This window comes from Protopterus annectens, chromosome 3.part0 (assembly GCF_019279795.1).
Source record: "Protopterus annectens isolate FY-2018-M chromosome 3.part0, PAN1.0, whole genome shotgun sequence".
NCBI lineage: Eukaryota > Metazoa > Chordata > Ceratodontiformes > Protopteridae > Protopterus > Protopterus annectens.
Window position 1 is genome coordinate 116,700,707 of NC_056731.1, and position 23,594 is coordinate 116,724,300.

At 38.7% G+C, this 23,594-nt stretch overlaps 1 protein-coding gene across 2 annotated transcripts in view; it reads left to right on the forward strand.

The window, feature by feature from the left end:
• The window catches only part of MRC1 (mannose receptor C-type 1), a 1,874,292-nt gene that overhangs the window by 1,356,247 nt on the left and 494,451 nt on the right, over positions 1-23,594 (forward strand). Inside the window, exon 23 of one of the 2 annotated variants that reach the window (XM_044064625.1) lies at positions 1,099-1,158. The exons of the other annotated variant lie outside the window; for it this stretch is intronic. Within the exon in view, the coding sequence (XP_043920560.1) occupies positions 1,099-1,158 (60 nt within the window). The remainder of the gene's footprint in view (positions 1-1,098; positions 1,159-23,594) is intronic. 2 annotated transcript variants of the gene reach the window in all.

A 23,594-nucleotide genomic window follows, 5' to 3' on the forward strand; every position in this document is an offset into this window, starting at 1 on the left:
GAATTTCAGCGGGAAGTTGTAGGCTGAGGAGACAACATCTGAGGGCTTCTACTATCTCGAGAGCCTCTTGAGACACTCCAGAGATACTCCAAAGCTTTTTTCTTTAAGCTAAAGTATTGAGGGGAAAAAAGGGACAGCTTTGGGAACTACTGTGCTCTAGGTCTATTACAAACCCAAAACCACCAATGAATGGGACTAAACCAATGTAAAGCAGCATCATACAAAGCAAAATCCCAAAAAATCATTAGCCCCAAACCAACAACAATATCATAAAACAATGAAAGAATACGCTTATCAGCACTACAGATGAGCAGTCACACTCAATTTCCTTAACTAAGGCAGACAATCTAGCAAAGACATGGCAGTGAATTAACAGAAAAACTCATTAACAGTGTAACTATCACACAATTCCACAGCCATTCAGAGAAACATACGTAGAACTATAAACAAAAAAGCATAAAGATTATGGAGAAGTGAATTCAAAACCATTGGTATATGCACTAGTATAACAAAATAAAGAAAAAAAGGCAGCAAAGGGAACATTTAGTATACAGCTATATCATTATATAGCAACTTAGTATCAGTGAGAGAAAACAAAATTAAACTAGTGCATTATTTGCAATCGAAAGCATATGTAAACTAGAGATAATAATCAGATTTTTTTTCATTCTAATAAATAGAATATATTATAGAGTAAGTTTATAAAGTATACAGGCTATATGAATTTTTAGAAATAGCTAAGGCTAAAAGAACTAAATACTGTTAATAATGTTATAGAATAATACAAGAAGCTAATAACTTTTATACATCAATAGAAACACGAGCTAAAACCACAATACAATAAAGAATATAACAACACTCACCTGTTGAACCATTTTCATTATCCTTGACTACTGGGTCATGAGAAAAATCATTTGTGTGAGAAAAAAATAAAGGAATATAAATCCCTTGCTGTAGGAAATTATTTTTTGAGCTTCTTCTTATGCTTTACTGTTTCCCAAGTGCCATTTTCAGCTAATATTTTAAGACTTGAATTACCATTTCATCTATTTTATCCAGAATCTTGTTTGACTTTATATATTTGATTGCTGTATCTAGTTCCTTAAACATCTTCGAGCCATCTTGAAGGAAGATTTTCAACCTTACAGGGAAAATCAGGTGAGACTTTATTTGCGCTTTTTTAAGTTCTTTAAGTAATGGTAAAAATTGCTTCCTTTTACTTATAACAGAAGTAGAGTAGTCATTATCAAAAGGTATGATGTTATCTCTGTATTTAATTGGTGACTTAGACCAAGCAGTTTTCAAGACTATTTCTTTATCATGAGTTGATATAAATGTAACTATGACTGATTTTGTGGAATTACTTTTGGTATTTTTGGATGTAGAGATAATGACCTGTGGGCTCTTTCTATACCAAAAGAAAGTGCCTCAGGTAGCTGTAAAATTTCAGTAATCCATGGAGTTAAAGACTTCTCCATATTATTTTCTTCTAGATTGTCTGGTAGCCCAAAGATTCTGATGTTATTTCTTTGAGATCTATTTTCTAGATCAAGTTATGTTCATTTTGTTGTATTCTACCGTCTATGTTGTTTAGAGATGTTTCAGTGCCAGTAATTTGCTTCTTCTGCTGCTTAAGGTCTTGATGTAAAGTTTCTATTTGTTGAGAGGTATTTTCTTTAAAAGCATCAATCTTCAGGTCCATTTTTGTCAATTTTTGTTGATAGTCCCTGTATGATGGTCAAAAGAGTTTGGAACTCTTTTTTTATTGCTGAGTCCTGATGAGAGGATTTAGTGAAGCTCATGTTTTGTCTCTTAATTTTTGACAGGAAAAATTATAAAAACTTAAAAAATATTATAATATTAACTAACTAGACTATTGAAAGAAACCAAATATGCAAAACATTTTTTTAGTTAACTAAAATAAAAAATCCTGTCATAAAAGATATAAGGCAGAGCTGAAAGAAAGTGTTGCTACTAAAGGCTCATCCTTGGCCACGCCCCCTTTTAGGTTTTTAATGCTTCCCCTTTCTGCTAGGAAGAACATTTTTTGGCCCATTCTGACTTGCCCCTGTGCTTCTGTGTGTATTATCTTTCAAAAGCCAACAGCTGTGACTCTGTTTCATCTTCCTACTTAGTATTTAATACAAAGTATGATTCTGGGAGTGTATTGGCCAGCCACACTAGTTGCTGTTGCAGCTGCACAAGCTTTCAGTTAGTTTCCATGTTAGGTTCCACTGACGACACAAAATCCACCTGCAGAAATAATCAAAAGTAAAGAACCAAACAACACTGCAAATGCCAAAAAGTAGCAGCACAAACTTTAATATAAGTGCTTTTGTCCACTTTACCTTTACTGTGGACTTCGTCAGATACAAAAACTCCCCTACCAAAACCATTTAAATAGTAAAATATGATAATGCTATTTATTGGTTGAATCACAGAATAACAGTCTTCAAAAATGCATATAAACTAAGAAATGTAACAAAATATATAAACAATTAAAATACTATGTAAACACAATATAAAAAACACATTATCTCTATCAAAATCTTAAATGAACCAATATAAAATTAAATAACAGACCTTTTAATAAGTAATAAATAATAAGCTATTTATAGAAATCCTATCATTAATGTTTTAAAGTCTCTTCCCACATATTCTTAGCTGCCACACCAGAATAATTTATAATCCATACTCTTAAATACTTCATTCTATCATGTCCCCATAAATATGGATATTGCTGAACCAATTTGTGTATGGATACATAATTTACCGCTATTGCCTTTTTTTAGCTTAATTAATTCTGTATCCCAAAAAGATGTGAAACTGTCTCAGAAAGTTTCACAACACTGTAATGTCCTTTTCTGGTTTTGTCAGGTATAAAATAAAATCATCTGCAAATAGAGCCAGCTTTTCTGGACTACCATACCAATTATATCCTTGAAGTGAAATTCTGAGTCCCTTATTAAAGTCCTTATGTCTATATGACTAAACGAATGGCAAAAGTGATGCCAAAATTAATAGATATGGATCAATATTGTTTTGTGGAGGGGAGGCAAACAATTGACAACATTAATAGAACACTGATGATCCAGAGGGAAGCAGAATGTAAGAAAATGCCACTGTTGTTGAGTCTTGATGCATAGAAAACATTTGACAGAGTAAGCTGGGACTTTATGAGAAGGGCAATGAAAGCATTTTCATTCCCTGATAAAATTATAAGGTTGATTAGGAGTATATGTGAGGGATCAGAAGAAAAAATTTAAGTAGGTGGGGGTCCTCTGATAATTTCTGCTTGAGCAGAGGAACCAGGCAGGGGTGTCCTCTTTCCCCTTTGTTATTTTTATTATATTTAGAACCATTAGCAAAGGGGTGCTCCTTCTTTGTCTACGTACTAACAATCCTACTCCTCCCTGGGATTTTAACTTGGTCCTGGAAGCACTAACAAAGCCTCTATTCAAGCCAGTTTATCTGCACACTTGAAATATTTATCTTGGAAAACAATTTTTCTGGTGGCTGTTACATCAGCTAGATGAATTTCAGAGTTAACATGCCTTATCTATAACTGTACCATATTTGATCTTTTGGAAGGATAGCATCACCTTAAGAACTAACCCATCTTATACTCCAAAGGTGGCTACTAAAAATATTAACCACTCTATTAATCTTCCAGTCTAATCTCCAAATTATTCAAACAAAGGGGAATACCTTTTACACACCTTAGATGGCTACAGGTGACTCAGATTTTACCTACACAGGACTAAAACATTCAGAAAGGATACACAATTGTTTGTATCCTGTGCCCCTAACAAACTGGTCTCCGAACTCTCTAAACAAACATTGTCAAGATGGCTATCTGTCTGTATCTCTCTTGTTTATGCTTCTGACAAAAAGATCCTAAGCTCAAAGTCTAAGGTACCTTCAATGAGATCTATAGCAATTTCCATGACTTTCTTCAGGAGTTCATCTGTTGAAGATATCTGTGCTGCAGCCCCATAGTCTATGCTTCACATATTTTCCAAATATTACAAATTGGATACCATTTCCACAAACAGAGTTGCATTTAGAGCTTTGGTTTTCAGATGTATTCTATTATGATTCCACCCAAGATTATCAAGTAATATGGAATTCTGTCCCAACTGTCAGATCACACAGACTGATGAAATAGGATATGGATGTTATGTACTTACCATAATGCTGGATCCTTTTCTGCCAAGTCCATCCAATACAGTATTCCTCCCTCAATCCCCCAGCCAAATTATAACTTATCAGGCATTATTACTATTAGTTTGCTGTTCTTCTGGTATAGGTGGTCACTAGGCAGCAAACTCAATCTGAAAGGAATATTCACAAGGGATTATGGGAAAGCTTTGAGGTGCTCAAAGCACTAGAGCTGGATTCAAGCTGAAGAGCTGTTCAGCACTCAGCTGTTATATTGGATGGAATTGCATGAAAAGGATTCACCATTATGGTAAATACATAACTTCTGTTTAGTGCCATATTGCTCAGATTCCACCAAATATTATTCCAGTCATACTCTCTGGTTAGTTTCTTCACTGACTATACAGTCCTTGGGTTGGTGGTTCATTGGTCAGCACAACTAGCTGTAATTGCATCAGCTTTTGATCAATCCCTACCTGTGATTCCACATTTTTGTTTAGTATTTCCTCCATGGTTGCCTTCACCAGTTAAGTATGCCAGAAACAAACATAACAGTCACAGTACTGTAGTGAATTAGTAGCTCAAATATCTTTTGCACTTGGCAGCACAGAAACTGTGAGGATCTGAAAATTGGCAAGTCTTTGGTCACCTTCCCATGTACACACCTCCAGTGTAAGCCAAAAGATGCACCAGGAGGCAAGAAAATAAATAAAATATAGCTTTATATTCAACAGGTGCAATTAACTATAGGTAAAACTGCCCTACAGTTTGTAACATGCTACAGACCACCTTCTCAAACTCAGGAAACCCACACAGCCTTCCTGAAGACACTGGAGAGTATAAATGTCTCTCCAAACACCATCATATTGGGTGACTTCAACTACCCAAACATAGACTGGGAACATTACTCAAGCCCCAACACCCTAGCCCAAAGGTTCCTTGAGTTCATAAACTCAAATGCTATGGAACAACTAGTCACCATTCCCACAAGAGGAGAAAATATACTAGACCTGATCATCACAAACATGGGGACAAAATGCTCCACACCGAAGTATATCCCTCATTGGTGAGATCAGACCATAAATTAATCTCACTGGAGATCCACATCCCGCCCCCACCCCCAGCAAAAAAGACCACAGTGAAGAACTTCTCAAAAGCAAACTTCACACTTCTTAAGACTGGAGTGGTATCCTTCAAGGCCCCGAGCCAGTGGAAACCACAACCCACGCTGCTGAAACCCTTACAAATGCCTTCTATGAGCACCTCCAGGAATGTATGGATCAAGCAATCCCTAATAAAATCAAGACCTTTTCCACCAAAGGCAGGTGCCCGGTCTGGTGGACTCCAGCCATAAACAAACTCTACAACAAGAGGAGAAAGCTACTACATGACAGAGCAAAATCCCTAAATGGGAAGGCATCTCTGATCAATACTAGCAAAAACTACGATCACTCATAAAATCATCCAAGGCCAACTTTGAGAGAAAAATCGCTAATGACACAAAGACAATCATAAAGCCTTCTTTAGCTATGTTAGAAACCTGGGTGGAAACTCCCAGATATGCTCAGAATTAGTCCAAAATGATAAAAATCACTGAACCCACAGACATTGCCAACATACTGGCAGACAGGTTAAGTGCAAATTTCTCCCTCCCCCCCCAAAGGAGAAATATCTATCCCACCAGACTCTAGCCTCCCAAACATCTCAGTTGCCCAGGTGGGAGCTGCTCTCTCTAGAGCAATAAACACAGCATCAATGGGACCGGACGGTGTCCCCGGCTGTGTGCTACACGAACTCAATGAGGAACTAAACCCACACATAAGGCTGCTGTTTAATCTTAGCCTTACTACAGGATACGTACCCAAAGAATGGCGACGGCAACTGTGGTCCCACTCCACAAAGGCGGTGCTTCTACGGACCCTGGAAATTACCGTCCCATAAGCTTGACGAGCCTTGTCTGCAAAGCTATGGAGAGGATCATAATGGAACTCATAAATAAAGACATTGGGGACCTACAGACACTGGATCCTACCCAATTTGGCTTTGTCAAGGGCAGATCCTGCCTCTTGAACTTGGTCGACTTTTCAAACAGTCACTAAGGCCATTGATGAGGGTAAGGCAGTTCACACAGCCTACCTTGACCTAGCAAAAGCATTCGACACAATACCCCACTCGGGCATCATAGAAAAGCTCACCAGCTTAGATGTAAACCCATATGTCACAAGATGGGTTGCAAACTGGCTCAAGGACAGAACACACAGGGTTAGAGTTGCTGGTGCCATGTCAGACTCTAAGCCGGTCACGAGCGGTGTCCCACAGGGCTCAGTCCTGGGCCCCTCTTGTTCGGCATTTATTTTTCTGAAGTGCAGGCAAACATAGGGGATTGTGGCTGACAAAATTTGCAGATGACTGCAAACTGGGCACCATAATTGACACTCCATCAGACACAGACATCCTACAGAAAGGTCTCATAGAAATGGATAACTGGTGCCAGAGCCATGGCCTTAAGCTAAATGCCAAAAATGTATAGTCATACCCTTTGGGAAAAACAAGGTAACCCCTAATTACCACATAGGTGGTAATCCATTAAACACGGAAGAAGTTATCAGGGACCTGGGGACCCAAGTTGACAGTAACCTCTCTTTTGACACTCACATTGCCAAAGTGGTTAGGAAGACCTTCTACATTGCCCACCTGATCATGAAGGGATTCACATCCAGATCAGGAGAGGTCATTGTACCCCTGTACTCTTCACTTATCAGACCAATGATTGAGTACAACGCCCCATTCGGAATGTACCTTACCCGACACCTGCAGCAGTTGGAAAGACCCCAAAAGTTCCTCACCAAAAGGATAAAGGGGCTCAAACATATGTCATACGATGCCCGACTGAAGAAACTCCAGCTCTATTCAGTCGCATACCGTCTGCTCAGAGGTGATCTGTGCCTGACATACAAGGCCATGTCCAACCCGGAATTAATGGACATGCTCCACCTCAAAAAATCCAAATCCACCAGAGCCACGAGAGCAAGAGACTTAAACCTCAACACGGATATAAATAGGATGTGCTGGAGGGACAGATTCATCACCCAGAGACTCCCTACACTATGGAACAGAATCCCAGTCCATGTGAGGCAGAGCCCCTCACTGACTCAGTTCAAGAGAAATCTTGACGAGTGGATGGGAGATCGTAGGTTTACCCCGGGAATCATCTCTGTATCACTGCTGGACAGAGGCACAGCAAACTAATGGCTATAGTATTCTCATCCTAAGGGGTGGTGAAAGCCACACACACTCTGGCTAGGCTTATAAATGCCCTAGGGCAGATAGCCTAGTATGAACCTATGAACCTATGAACAGTTAACAAATAGAAATAGTACCTCAGCCTGATTTTTAAATCCACACATCCCCTCCAGGATCTTTCTGTTTGCAAAACTAAAGTCCAAAACTACGGGCCTTTTTCAGGAAGCAAGTACTTCCTCACAAGATACTTTCCACAGGAACGTTCAACAGGCTAGTCTGATTGTAAAGATCTGTAAAGATCATCCAGGTGACAGACTAACTTTCTACTTTGCTGCTTCAGGACAGCCTCCTTATATGTTGTCCTGACTGTCAAGCCATATCATGTTAGCTAGCCAGCTGCTTTAAGAATATTCTCACATGCCACAGTGCTGTACTCTGAAAGCACTGGTCCTTGCAATTACTTTTAAAGAAACATCGCACATTTGCCTAGCAATGTCACTACACACACATATAAAATCATTATCTTCATGTATATAATGCAACAATTATGCATTAAAATATCTAGAAATTGATTATATCTTTGAAAGTCAGCAAATAAAGGTAGGTGTATATCCAAATAGACTAAGGAGAAGCAAGTTTGTTTAAATAATTCTGCTAGGCAGAACCTATTTTTCAGAGGTGATCCCATGGGAAAGGTCTGATTGATGCAGTGCAATAAATGAATAACAGCTGGACAGAATGTGGAATAGCAAGCATACCTGAGTGGATTTTAATAAGACAAACCCACAGCCATAAATGTGTTGGAACCCTACCAAATCACGTCAATGACTGCTACTAGCCAATTTTGTAGTACAATATAAACCAGCAGCTACCAATCCCAAATAAGGTGATGATCTAGATCTCAAGAATACCTCATACATTACTGTAAAAAAAGAAATCAAGAAACCCTTTAGAATGTCTTTGGATAACAACAATAAAATGAAATGGAATTGTATACTTTAGTAGATGCAATACAATGAATGAGCACCATAAGACAATGATATATAAAAATGTACTATGCAAGTACAAGTAGTTTTAGAAGCAGTATAAATAATGTTTATACATCAGAGTCAAAGTACTAAGTTCAGGTTCAAAAATCAGAGTTATTGTAATAAATTCAAATGTTCATCATATTGATCACTGCTGCAATAGCCTTAGCTGTATTGGTTATATCCTGCCAAGGATATAACAGCAAGCCAGCTTCCAAAGCTTCAGGGTGCCTTCCACTCACCCAAGCTGTCAAGCAGCTTGAAATGAGCTGCCTAAAAGACAAGACTTGGCGCCAAGCCCTTCACAGCTTTACTACTGCTGAAGAGTTCCCTTAATTGATGGTCAACTTGTACTGTACCTGGGCAGATCAATTCCCTTTTGGGGAAAAAACTTCCATTTAATAATTTTGTTTATTATTGATTCTTTCCTCATCAGGAAAATTATTTTAAAGTTAGGAGTTTGTGTCTTAATGGATTGTCATGACACTATACCATAATTTTAAATAGGAGCGCTGTTTTTTCCTTTCAGTTTAAAAGTTATTTAAAGTAACTAAAAAACATTTTTTTTCTGTAGAGAAATTGCATTTATTTTACTTTGTGTGGTGGGCAAAGTGTTTTAAAATGTGTTTTACTATGAAAAAAGTGATTTTTTTTAAAGACTTTTTTCTGGTATTTGCTGATTCAGCTTACCCATGGAACAAACTATCAGTCCCAGTGTTTGTCTTTCTTCTAGACACAAAAAGAAAAAGTTAGGCAAACAGCCTTTGCCATCACAGCAGGCTAGCAAATTGCCTCAGCTGAGGGTGGATGACTCTGCTCTAGCCATTAGTTATACCTCATCTGTTACACAGGATCCCTCTGGTGTAGCACCTACAGCCACTATGGACCAGGGGTTAGCCACAACCTCTGTGGCTGTTGAGGTTTCCTCAGTGAGCAAGGGAGAATCACTCTTGTCAGTCCTGGGAGAGAGAACAGGAAGGCTTCCCTGTTTTGTCAGAATGTTCTGCCCATCCCTGGGGCGCTGCTGTTGCTGCCATGAATAACACTGTTGATCCCATTTTATCTGTCAAAAAGAAACAGAAAACTTAACATGTATCTACTCTCCTTCAAATTTCCACAGACAAGAGTTGTTTACTGGATTTGGCTCAGTGTTTAATTAAGGGTATTGATTATTCGTGTAAAGTAGTTTGTGGTAAAAGAAAGTGGGACACATCCTTTACTGAAGATATTCGAGATTCTGAAACTGGACAGGAGGATGAAGGGATAGCTATAGGGTTTTCTTCACAGTTTTCTGATTCAGACTCCGAGGAGAGCTCAGTTTCTGACATTTTTAGAATGTGCCAGTGTTTTCAATGGGAGAACACTGAGGTTTCTCAGTCGCTAAGAAAATGCTATGTGCTGTTACATAAGGAATTTCCAGAATATGCATCAATTCTTCCAGTACTGTTAGCTGTTGATGATGAATGTATTATTTTCTGCAATTGTTATGGCAGTCAAGCAGCTGCCCCTAAAAAGGCAGAAAGAATGTATAAAGTTCCTCAGTTTTTTAATTTTTTTTTGCACTCTTCCCAAGCATGATCTAGCAGCTATGCTGTTAGTAATTCTTCTGCTGCTAAACATTTAATTCCAATCCCACTATTTCTGATAAGGATGTGAAGATTATTGATAAGTATGGGAAAAAAGGTGTATGCTTTCATTTTCAGAATTTTGAATTGTCAGGCTCATACATCAGGGTTTGTCCTGATAGTTGTGAAAGTATGAGGAATGTTTTCTCTGCAATTTCTTTTTGTGAGGAAAAATCTGCTTTAAACAATTTAATTTATTCTATTGTTCAAGTCATTATTCATTGTATATAATATGTGTATAACTCTTTTGATACTTTTTCAAGGGCTATGGCCACTGAAACTGTTTTGAGGAGATTTGTATAGTTGTGATCTTATATCCTCCAAGACTATATCAAAAATGAGCTTTTAAATTATCGTTTGGATAGAGATTTAGTTGTTGGCCACTCTCCTAAAGAGGTGATCAAAAAGTGTGATGAAAGGGGTAAGGTGATACATGGAATCTCTAAGATTTTTAGCCCATCTTTTCCAGATTTTCCAAGGGAATCTTTTACTCCCCATCCAGTTTTAGTAAGAAACAAAATGAACAGTTGCAACAAAATGCAGGTAAACAGAAATTCAAGAAGAAATGGCAAGGCAGTTCTAAGGAGAATTCTTGAAACTCCCAAAACCAAGTACAGTCCAATGAGTCAGAATGGCTATTTAAGAGACTTTATTCACCCTTCCTACCCTGGCAGCCTTTTTTTCTTTCAGAAAGTCTGAATCTCCACTTATTTTTTTGGCAACATATAGTGTTAGACAAATGGGTTCTGAAGATTATTCATCAAGGTTACAGATGCGGTGGGAGGAAATCCATTCTTATCTGGGGTTAATTCCTCATCCTCCAGACTAGACTCTTTTGCTTCTACCCTGTTTTCCCAGGGAGTGATAGAACCTGTTTTCCCTTCTCAGGTGGGAAATCAATTTTATTCAAGTATGTTTTAGTGCCAAAAATAAGAAAATGCTTGGAGACCAGTTCTGGATCTTTCTTTCTTTCTTTCCTAAAGCTGTTTGTGATAGTGCCCAAATTCAAAATAGTGTCACTTCACAAACTGTTACCACTTCTTCCTCATTCAAGTTTCCTGGCAAAGCTAGATTTAAAAGATACTTATCATCACACTCATATTTATTCAGACTTCAGGAGTTTCTTAAGGTCTTGTGTCTTCATCACATTATCAGTTCTCTGCCTTACACTTTGGAATATCCAGTACACCAAGAGTGTTCACAAAGTGTCTAGCTCCAGTTATACCTTATTACAGGCTACAGGGTATCCACATTTTTCTGTATTTAGATGATTTGCTTATCTTTGCAGAGTCTTTTTCAAAGTGTCAGGAATCTCTCTCTCTCTCTCTCTCTCTCTCTCTCTCTCTCTCTCTCTCTCTCTGTCTCTTGGGAGAGAGGTCTGTTACACAAGCTGGGATTCCAAGAGAGCATTTTAAAGCCTTTCTTCACTTCTCACAGGATTTTGTTTCAGGGATGTCAATTAGGCACCACAGTTCAAAGGTTTTTTTCTTGCACAGGAAGAATATAGATCTATATCTATATCTATGTCTAGGGTTTTTTTACTTAGACTTCGGTCACTGTAAGGCAATATCTCAGAATTTGGGGTTTCATGGCTTCTAGGATTCTCATGATACCTCTGGCAAGACTGTACATGAGAAAGATATGAAATATCTGAAGTCTCTTTGGGCCCAGCACCAACACCACTTGTCTTCTCAGATCCCAGTGCTGGGGTTTGCAGTAGAGAAATCACTTGGTACAGACAAAAAAAATCCCTAAATCCAGGTTCCTCTTCTCCCTCCCTGATAAATGCAGTCAGTCACAACAGTCAACTCAGACTTTGCTTGAAGAGCTGTTTCAGAAGGGATAAAAGTGAAAAGTGTGTGAGACACCAATGACAAATGCAAGCACATAGATATAAAAGGGATGTGTATTTAGATCAAGACACTCAACTCTCTGAATCACCTTTGGTCCCTGGAACCTCTTTAAATTGTTACAGACAATACCATAGTCACATGGTACATCAACAAGCAAGGGGGAACCAGGTCATACCTGCAGACTAGCCATGTTAGTTTGGGATATAGCTTCACAGCAGAATCTCACTCTAAAGGCATCCTATATTCCCTCAGAATTGTGTGGCATTTGAGCTGAGTAAGATAAGGTCAGAGCCTCACAAATGGAAAACAGATCAGAGTTCTTCCAAGATTTGACCCATCTGTGAGGAGTTCATCAATAAGACCTTTTGCCTCCTCTCTGAACAGTTAGCTGGCAAGATTCTGCTCTAGGACTCCATGCAAGGATGCCTGGAAGACAGATGCCTTTTCCTTTCCTTGGACAAGAATGTTTCTGCATGCTTTTCCACTCTTTCCACTGATATCCAGGGAACTTCTGATCATTTGGAAGAAATCCCTCAAGATCATTGTGGTTACTCCCTTCTGACCCAGGCAGCCATGGTTCTCCCTCCTTTTTGACCAGATTTAATTACCACAAGCTTCTTCACAGAATGAATCTATTCACACTACAAAGGGGGGTTTGATACACCCCAACACCAGTCAAGTTCAGTTGATTGCCTAGATGATATCTTAATTCCTTCCAGGCAACTATTTATGAAGACGCACAACAGGTACTAATGGGGGCAAGAAACCCTGCTAGTAGAAAATCATATATTAGCAAATGGAAAAGGTTTTCTAGTTGGTGCCATCAGTATCACCAGCACCCATTCATAGCTAGGTGGTCTCTGGCTTTTCTATATTTGTGTGAGTTAGTGTCCTATGGCCTTTTGTACTCCTCCATAAAGGTTAATTTATCTGCCATTTCACTGTGTCTGCTCATGAATCCCCCTCTTTCAATGCATTCTCATGTCAAAATGTTTTTGAAAGGGGTTTTGCATAAGGAGCCTCCCAAGAAAACTGGTGGCCCCTACTTGGGGTCTTAATTTTGTGTAAAAGAAACTTCGATTAGATCCAGCAAAACTGGCTGACAAGGTTCTTAACATGGAAAACAGTTTTACTGATTGCTCTGCAAAGAGGGTATTTGAGTTGCAAGCACTTATTGTGAGTCAACACTATCTCATTTTCTACAGGAACAGGGTTTCTTTCTAAATTCATCCTTCTTTTATGCCTATAGCAGAATCTGAGTTTAACTTAAGCCAAACTATTCATCTCCCCATTTTATTTTCTAAACCCAAAATGTGGGAGAAATGACTCTCAGTACCTGAGTTGTCTGTAGATATCCAAGGTATGATCTTAACAGAACTAAATCTTTCAGATCATTGGATTAATTGTTCATTTTTTGTGAAGGTAAGAAGGTACAGCCTGTATCAAGATAGACTATTTCCAAATTGTTGTCTAAGGCTAATACCTTTTGTTATACTCACCACAGCAAATCTATTCTAGGCAGGGTCAAGGCCCACTGTGCCAGAGCCTTGGCTTCATCTATGGCTTTTTGGAGATGGTTGGATTCTAGAACTATTTTAGAAGCTGCAACTTGGTGCAGTTTACATTCTTTTACAAAGGACCATCAGTTTGATTCCTTTTCCACCTCTATGACAGGCTTTGCTAGGTCAATTCCCATTGGATCTTGTACCTTCATCCTCCCGTCACCTAGTTGGTGCCATGGTATGGTGCTATGGTAATCTACGCACATAGCTAAAGCTACTGCTGCATTGATCAGTATGATGAGTATGGCAGAGCTTTGTAAGTAAACTTATCAAACAGTAGGTGTATGATTGATCACTGCTGCAGTAGCTGCTCCCTCCATATAGCGTGTTTTTTGGTGTATTGTTTATGCCAGGATGTGAATATTTTCCTTTTCTAGCATTGTTCTTCCAGGGCTCAGCCTCTCTGTCTTTACTGGCCTGAAAGCTTTGAAGGGCTTGGCATCCAAACCTATATTTTTTAGTCATCTCAGCTCCAGGTGACTAATGGTTTGGGTGCATAAAAGATGCATATAAGCTTTGGAAGCTGGATGGCTGTTATATCCTTAGCAGGATACAACCCATATAGCTAAGGCTACTGCAGCAGTGATCATTTGAACATCTACTGTTATGGTACGTCTACTGACACAACTGTAAAATAGTAAAGTCTTTATGGGATCAGGTGCAACAATCAGCTAAAGTGAAACTAATCATTCCTTGCACCGCAAGTGCAATAATCACAAATTTTACAACGAGTCCAGTGGTCTCATACATGGTTGCAGATGTTATATGTTGTGCAACAAAAAGTAGCAAACTAGCAAAATTGTAGCACGTAGCTATTCTTAAGTAGCAGCAAGAGCCTATATGTATTATATACGGCTATATACATAGTGGTATACAGGAGGAGAAAAGAATGAAGGTGATACGTGTTACGGAAGTAGTTTAGGAGTGGGAAGAGTAAGAATTTTACAGCTAAAAACTGCAGATGGAAAGAGAAATAACAACTGAGTATAATTAACTTGTGTACACTGTCATCTAATACTGAAATATATTACTGTAAGATTTTACATGATAGCTTCTGTAGTTAGTAGTGGTTTACAGTTATTTATGTGACATTGACTAAATGTTCCTTACAAGAGATGCAGGTGGCGGAATTTAGGAGGTGTGTTTTGACATAATTTTTAAATATTCTGATACTGGACATGGTTTTGAGTTGGAATGGTCATTTATTTCTTATTTTGGGAGACAGTGGCTAGGAGCCCTTTTGCCTCTCTTTGAATATGTTATTTTTACATTCAAATAGTAGTGGTTAATGAGCATATGCCCCCTATTGGTTGTGTGCCATTTTAAGAAATTATTTAATGTTGGCTAGCATTGACTATGAATCTATTTGTTAGCAAACATTGTTTGCAGCCAGTTTTGCATGTTTTCAGTAGCCCTCTAATCCAGGTTCTGTAAAAATGTACAATGAAGGGTGTTTTAAGGCAAACCTAAAATAGGTCTTGCAATCCTGCTATAGGTAGCTGTCAAGTAGGGTAGTACAGACTTTTTCAGGCTTTCCTTTTACTACTGTGCCATGTGCCATGCATAAAGTTAGGGGACAATAATTATTTGTCTGCTTTATTCCTTGACTTTTATAAGTAAATGTAAATCATGTAGCCTGTATCTGCTGCCACTGGATGTTTATTACTATAAATCTGATGTGCTCCTGAAAGTTTAGTTGGTTATCAATGGTTATACCAAAACATCTCCAAGCATGCACTAATCCACTCTGACCTGATTCTACTTATATTATTTGATGTAGAGTGCAGTTATGTAGTTGTTTTTGAAAGATAAGGGATTTTTTGGCATTTTGTTTTGTTTTATCTAATAAGTTAATGATGTACAGGTGAGCTGAAGCTCTGATATCTGACTTTGCAGATTATTTGATGAATACAAAATGGCAACATTATCTGTATATTAGATGATTTCTTTTTCACTAAAGTTAGTGCTGTACTGAGTTGGTGAAAATGGTGAAGAGAAGTGATCTAAGAATGGAACCATGGGGAGCACAATTGTTTGATGTGTAGGCATTAGGTAAAGAACTGTTCTCCTGTCCTGAAGAAGTACAATATTTTAAGCAGTTTTCAAGTCACTTTAAAGCAGAGAAGCTGCCAAAGCTGTAAAGACTTTCAGTGAGTATCTGATAGTTCTTAATGCTTAAACCTTCAGAAAAAACTGAGGAGTACGGCAGCTGAGATTTGTCATTTTCCTTAGTTCATAGCAACATTGCCTGCAGAATTTAACTGGACTTTTTGGGTGCTATTTCTAGACTGGTGGCCTTGGTGTTAGTAGATTATTGTCCAGCATGGGATATGTTAGCAGTAAGAAAATAGCATTCTAGGATCTTACACAGATGTTTGTGAGTAGAAATGGATGTTCATCATACAGGTCACTGTAGTAGTTGCCTGAGCTGTATGGGTTATATCCTGCACAGGATATAACAACTGATCAGGTTCCAATGCTTCAAGGGCACCTCCCATATACCCAAACTGTTTGCCAGCTTGAGCTAAGCTGTTTGGGCATCAAGACCTTTAGAGCTTTCCTGCCACTGAAGAATGCTCTTCTTGCAGGCTTTCAAGGATCGACGGCCAGCTAACTGTTTCCATTGCTGGGCAAATAAGTTCCCTTTGGAAAAAAAATTCCACTTTTTCATTTTATGACTAAAACTGATTTTGTTTTCTGTAAAATTATTTCATGCTGGGAAAATTATTTTATTCACTGTCATCTGACTTTTATTAACTTTGAACAGGAATGCTTTTGTGTTTTATGGAAAAAAAGTTGTTACAACTAATGTATAACTATGTTTTCCTTGGTAAAAGTTGTGATAGTTTATTTTTGGGGATTAGAGTAGGTGGTTAAAGAGCTTTTTGGTGTACTTTTTGTGAAAAGAGTGACTGTTTTATCCACTACTGCTGCCAGGCTTTTCCAGGAAACAGACATCTTTTTCAGTTTTACCATGGAACAACCTACTAGTACCTTGTTTATTCCTACTTCCAACCATAAAAAAGAGAATTAATAAACAGCCTTTGCCACCACAGTAGGCTGAAAAACTACATCAGCTGCAGATGGGTGACTCTGCACTGACCATTTCTAATTCCACAGACCATTCATCTTTTTTCTTGGTTCACTCTGGTGTAGTCTGTGCAGTCACTATGGACCCAGAGATAGGCAAATCATTTGCAGCCATTGTAGTGCCCTTGGTGGGGAAAGGAGAACCACTGTTGTCAGTCCTGGATGAAGAAGCAGTTAATACCTCTCTACCTTGCCAGACTGGATTGGCTGTCATTAGGGAGTTTTGCCTGGCAAAAATGGGTCTGCTTCTTCAGAAATTCCTATCAAAAAGAAGCAAAAAGTTAGATGCGTCTTCTCTTTTACAGTTACTTTGGACAGGAATGATTTATTGGGCTTAGATACAAGTTTGGTTTAGGTTCTTCACCCTGCCATTGCTGATGTATCTGGCAAGAGAAAGTGAGATTCTTCATTTTCTGAAGAGGTTCATGATTTTGAACCACAAAATGATTGTGAAAGGACAACCTCTAGTATAATTCCTCTGGGTTTTAATTCAGATACTGAGTGTGGTTTCTGCTAGTCCTTTTAAAGGATTCTCTTTTTCTGTAACTATTTCTGAATGAATCAGTTGTTTCAGTGTGACCATAATGACATTCCACTATATCTGAAGAAATAGCATGTCTGCACTTGGATCCTACACTTTCTTATATGACTTTAGAGAAATAGCTTCCTACGAAAGGTTTACACCTTAGACCTCCTTATAAACAGGTTGATCCTTCCTGGGATCTTAACTTTGTGTTGAAAAATGTAACCATGTTGCCATTTGACCTTGGTCATCAAGCAAACGTAAGGTTCATTACACAGAAACTTCCCATGTGTTTTCTCTGACATGTATGACAATATCTGAGTTGTAAGCTCTCAAGGTGGGTGAACCCATTCTGCTCTTCCACAGAGACTGGGTCCTATTAAAAATAAATCCCTCATTCATGCCCAGGGCTTTTATTAAGTTAACTTTGAATCAATCCATCAATCTCCTAGTCTTCTATCTGGATTCTCAGAACCAGGTTGAAAGGATTCTTCATACCTTGGACTTGCATAGGCAACTTAGGTAATATCTTGACATAACTAATTCCATTAAAAAAGCTGATCAGCTATTTTTTTTTCTACTAGGACGAAGAAGGGACAATATTTGTCAAAACAGACTGTTTAGAGATGGTTGTCATCACCTATTATCTTTTGTTATTCCCACCACAGTAAACCAGATCCAGGCAGTATACAGGCTCATTCTTCTAGGAATTGTCTTCTTCAATAGCTTATTGGAAAGGAGTAGACTCTGGAAGTATTCTGTAGGCAGCTACATGGTCTTCTGTACATGCCTTTAGAAGACATAATAAACTGGATTCCTTTTTTAGATTCAGGACAGGCTTTGCTTGGACCATTCTCCAGGGGATCCTGGACCATATCCTTCCTCCTCCACCCAGGTTGGACAGGCTTTGGTGATCAAGCCATGTGGCATAAAGATCACTGTAACAGTGTGATTAATGAACATAGCACAACTGTGTAAGTCTCACTCATAATGGTAAATGTTGAAATTCCTCACTGCTGCAGTAACTACACCCCCTCCACCCCACCCCCATTTTTGTATATAGTTACTTGTTGGGATATATATTTGTTTGTTATTACGTGTTTCATTGGTTTAACATGAGTAAACTCCTTAACTTTTGAGCAAGAATGTCCTAAAGAATCTTCACTCTAACTGCTAATTTTCCCTCCACAGGGCTGCCCAGTCAACAATTATAGTGAAGGTGTGGGTGGGAGACAGAGCTTTTGGAAGCTGGTCGGTTGTTGTTATGTCTTAGGCAAGACACAACCCATGTAGCCTAAAGGCTACTGCAGCAAGTGAAAACTGCACAACTGTACTCAATTCCTTTCACTGCAGCAGCTCATAGCCTTGAAAAATGCTTAATATCAGGAACACAAATAGGAAGATTCCCTTAATAACTATCATATTCAGGCATTGAAACAAATTTTAATTCAGTTTTAGTGACAATGTTCAAGACAGCAAGTACCCTACAGGGTTCATGTATTCCAGTCATAGAATGCCTAGAAATCATATTTCTTTTTATGTCTTTTTTGTTAAATTAAATTTAAAATGTAACTTTTTCCATAAATACAGTACTTCTTTCGATTGTGACATCTTTTGGCATGTACTGGTGATGCTGTGGAGGGTTTGAAAGGATGGGGTCACAGTTGTTAGTAGGAGTAAGCAACAGCTGGCCTTTCCAATAGCAATAACACTATGGATTAATTTACAAAGTGGAAATGCCATGTTGAAAAGCAGATGCTGCAATTTTCAGGGTGGTTTTCTAGAAGAGATAATTTATTGAAGTATTCACTGGCAGAAAACCACAGTTTTGTGCATGGTAACAGTACACACTAGCACAACTAGATTAGTAGCACAACTAAAATTTTAATACATTTGTTAACGTGATCATTATACCTAAGGCCAGCCTTGGAAAAAAGGAAGTGATACTGCCTTCTGTAATATGGAGTTACTTGAATATCATATTACAAAGCTCTTAATTAATATAGTTGATGTTCATAAATGAATGACTATTGCAGTAACCTAAACTATATGGGTTTATCCCTCCTGCATTGGCCAGCTTCTTGAAGCATTGGAAGCCTTCCCTGCACTTCACATTCCAGGAGCATGTGGGTTGCCCCATATAAAAGGCTGTTGGCTTGCTAAAAGCTTCACGGCTTTTTTGCTGCTGAAGTGCTCAGTCAGCTGCGATCCTTAATCTGAGCAGATATGTCCCTGTTGCAGAAACCTTCTTTTTAAAAAGTTAATATTCTTTGGGAAAACTCTTAAATTTCTTGACAAGAATTCTCCGTCAGTGCTTGGGAAACAAAGATATAGAACACAAACATTTAACTGTCTAGAAGTGTATTGCTGGTGCTTCTGTGAACCTTTTATGAGGAAAAAGTTTGTTTTATGACTAAAAACCTTGTGTATTTTTATGTATAGTGTGTTGGGGATAGGACATTGTCCTTGTGTGGGACTTGTAGTGGTATAAATACCTAAAATCTACTAGTTCTCTGGCCTTTATCCTTACAAGATGAAGCTCTTCTTATTTACGCCATAGCTCTCAACCTTCCATCTTCAAAATGAGCAACACTAGCCCTCATAATGTGGAACAAATGGGCAAAATATGGAACAGATACTAATGGCTTACTAACAACTTCAGCTAGGAAGGCCATAGGATGGTTAAAATATGCTTTTTTTTACTTATAAAGAATATATTTTAATGAATTAATATGATTCATTTCTATTTACCATGGATTTCACTTAAAAAATTCCTAACACTGAATGTGTGGCAGAGTCTTTTAATGTGGAACATTGAGGAACTTTGAGGAACATGAACTTTTTAAGACCCCAAATGAGGTACACTTGAGAGGTATGATTTACGCCACTCATTTACTGATCCTCATTCTCAAATTACCTATGGAGCAGCTGTCAGTCGCCATGGTATTATTTTCCTCAGTGCACACACAAAAAAAAGAAACTTTCAAAGTAGTGTTCTAAGAAGTTTTCTGCTCCTTGTTTACTTCAGCCACTGGTGGGTGACTGCTGTGACCGTTTGTTGTTCCACAGACCATCCATCATCTCTTCTTAGTGTAGCATTCGCAGCAACCAGTGACCACATCTTCTGCTACTGTAAAGAAATCTAAGGCAGGCCAGGATAACCACTTTTGTCACTGGCTGAATAAGCGGCTGATGAAAGATTGTGGAAGCTGGGACCTGTATACAGAAGGGACAAGCCTTACTGGGGGACACTGTGCTTGGTGAGAAAAACAGTCAACATCCTGTCTATGTACCTATGGATATGGTTGATTTACTGGGTTTTGCTAAGGAGATGATTTCTGCCTTCTACAGGTCAGATTCAGCCATAGGCAAGAAAAGAAAAAGGGTTCCTTCACAGTCTCATAGGATTTTCTGGACAGAGGAACAGTCTTGTCAGGGGAAGGAGTGTACCTCAGAGGATTCTCCTGAGTCAGAGCTTTCAGATTCTGAAGAAAGCATAGATTCTGACTTCCCTACTGAATAAATCTCTTTCAGAGCTTTTATTTTAATGATTTTTTTTTATTTGGGAGCAAAGTGAAGCTTCCCTTACACAAAATTGGATAATGATTTGATACAATTACAAATGCCTAAAGCTTTACATATTTCTCCTGTTTTGCCTGCCTTAGAATATATTTTTCTGATTTCAGCCAGTATACCTCATGCACAGCCTTCAACTTCCAAAAAGTGTTTAATTAGTTATATAAGGTATCACAGTCACACAAGTTCCTGTTTTCCAATCCTAGATCTTATCCTGCAGTCCTTTCTCTTTCAAAAACTGTTGCTGCCAAACAGGTTACTGCTTCTAACCCCATTTCCGCTTTATAAAGAGGGGAAAGCAATGGATAAGTTGGAAAGCAAATATATTCTTTGAATACTTTAACTTTCAGGATTTTAAATAGCCATGCTCACATGACAAAAGTATTTGCTAGTTTATTTTGAGAAGATTCAGGAGTCATTAGTTAACCATCCCTCTTTTGAGGTGAACAGTTCTTTAAATGCTTCTGTGACAGCTGTTTCTCATGTGACTAAACATATTCTGAAGTGTGTTTATGATGTCACTGGTTTTGCTGCCAGAACAGCTGCTTCTGGAATACCTTGAAGGAGACTTGGCATGACCTTGCTCTCAAAACCTCCCTGATGAAGTCAAATCTGAAACTTTAAATTATCTCTTAGATAAAGACTCACTCTTTGGTCCTTCTGCAGCTGAAATGCTTAATAAGTATGACTAATGGGGAAAACCGATTCAAGAAGTGACACAGCTTTTCAACCTTCCTTTTTAAACCAAATAGCAGTTTTGCTCTCTCCTCAGCCCCTTCCCCAACACATTGTTTAAACAGCAAGTTGCCAGCAATCAAGGTGGGAAAAGGCAAGGGGAAGTAATCTGCAAAATGTAGGGGACATCTTCAAAAAATCAAGGATGGTCTTCCCAGTTTGTGTGACTATATACAAGTTCAGATTCCCCCCACCCTGGCAACCTTCCCACGTCCTTCTGATGTCACCTTCACTTTTGGCAACAGATAGTCTCAAATAGGTGGGTTGTGAGTATAACCCAGTGAAGGTATTCTTGGCAATGGGGATCCCTTTCACCTTTTCAGGGAAATCCCATCTGCCAAGGGAACTAGATTACTCGATTCTGATTTTATAGAACATGCTGTCCTTGGGACTAATAGAACTAGTGCCTTTAGGCAAAGGATTTTATTCAAGGATTTTTCTAGTTTTCAAACCAGAAGGATCCTGGAGACCAGTACAGGATCTGTTGGCTCTAAATGTCCATGTCAAGATGTTATCACTTCAAAATTGTGTGCTGTTTATCCTAAGGCTAGCTTCATGTTAAAGCTCGATATAAAGGACACCTGAGGTCACTTCCCTGTTGCCAAGCAGTTTAGGTGTTTCTTAAGATTTATTGTATCTGGCTTACCTTATCTGTTCTCTATTTTAACCATTAGGATCTCTTCTGCACCAAGGGTATTCACAAAATGCCTGGTTGTATTCATAGCTTAGTGCTGATGCCAAGGCATATACATTTTTTTTCATATTTGGATGATAGCTTTATCTTTATAGACTCTTTTCTTAGCTCTGTCAAGAGTCTCTAAAAACTGTGCAGCAACTTCTACTTAATCTAGAATTTCAAATCAATTTGCAGATGTCTTCTCTCATCCTGACCTTGGGATGAGGCCTTCTGTCCCCTTTGACAAAGTAGAAATGATTCCAACAGTACTTCCTGAACTTCTTCTGCTTAAACCAAGCATCAGCAAGGGAGTTTCTAAGGATTCTGGGGTACATGCCATTGATGATGCTCATGCAACCATTTGACTTTACAAATTTTAGTTCTGAGATTCATAAAGAGGGAGCTAGGATGGTGGCTAGACCAGATAGTGGGAAATCCAGGCCTTCCATTCTACCGTCTGACCCACTTTATAGTTAGTAATCACAGATGTGTCAGTCGTGGCTTAGGGGATTTTATTGATAGGGTAAAAGTGCAAGCTCTGAGGGATCCTGTAGACAGACAAATGCACACAAATGTTAGACAGATGTCGGCTGTTACTGTTGCTGTGAAGGTTTTGAACCATCTTTGGTCCCCAGGACCTCTGCTAGTGTACACAGACAGTACCAAAGTGAATTGGTACACAAACACACAAGGGATACTAGATCATACCTAGTCATGAGACTGGATGTGATGGCTTGGGAGGTAGCAATTCAACCTTTTCCAAGATCTGATCTGCCTGTGGACAATACATGAAAATGGTTCACCTCCCCTCAAAACAAACAATTAGAGAAATTCTTCTCCAGGACACCTTGCTGGCAAGCCTGCAAGATGGATGTTTTTTTGATTGCCATAGATGGGAATGTTCCTGTACTTTTTTCCCACCCTTTCCACTCATTACCATGGTTCTTCTAAAAATCCAGAAGGACTCCTTAAAACTTGTGGAGGTGACTCCCTTTTAACCAAGGCAACAGTGGTTCTGTCTTCTTTTCAGTCTATCCAAGTAGAATTACCACAAGCTTCTCCACATATGGGGTTTGCTTACACAACACAGTGGGAGTTTGATGCACCCCAATCTGCAAACTCCCTTATGGGACAAGCAGCAGGTTCTGAAGGAGACCAGAAAACATGCTACTAGAAAATCATATATCGGCAAGTGGAAAAAAATTTCTAGTTGGTGCCACTCAAAGAACCGGGATCCTTGTTAGGCTCAGATGCATCTGTTTTTTTGATTATTTTTGAGTTACAGTCCAATGGTTTACCATACTCCTCTATCAAGGTACATTTGTCAATCATGTCTGCATATCTGCCTTTAGTTCCCCCTTTCTAACATTGCTCAAGTTAAGCAGTTTTTGAAAGGGGTCTTACATGTCTGCACACCTCAGAAACAGGTGTTTCCCCTTTGGGATCTCAATTTTGTGTTTGAGAAACTCACACAGTGTCATTTCAACCACCTTATGAGGCTAATTCGAGGTTTTCAACATGA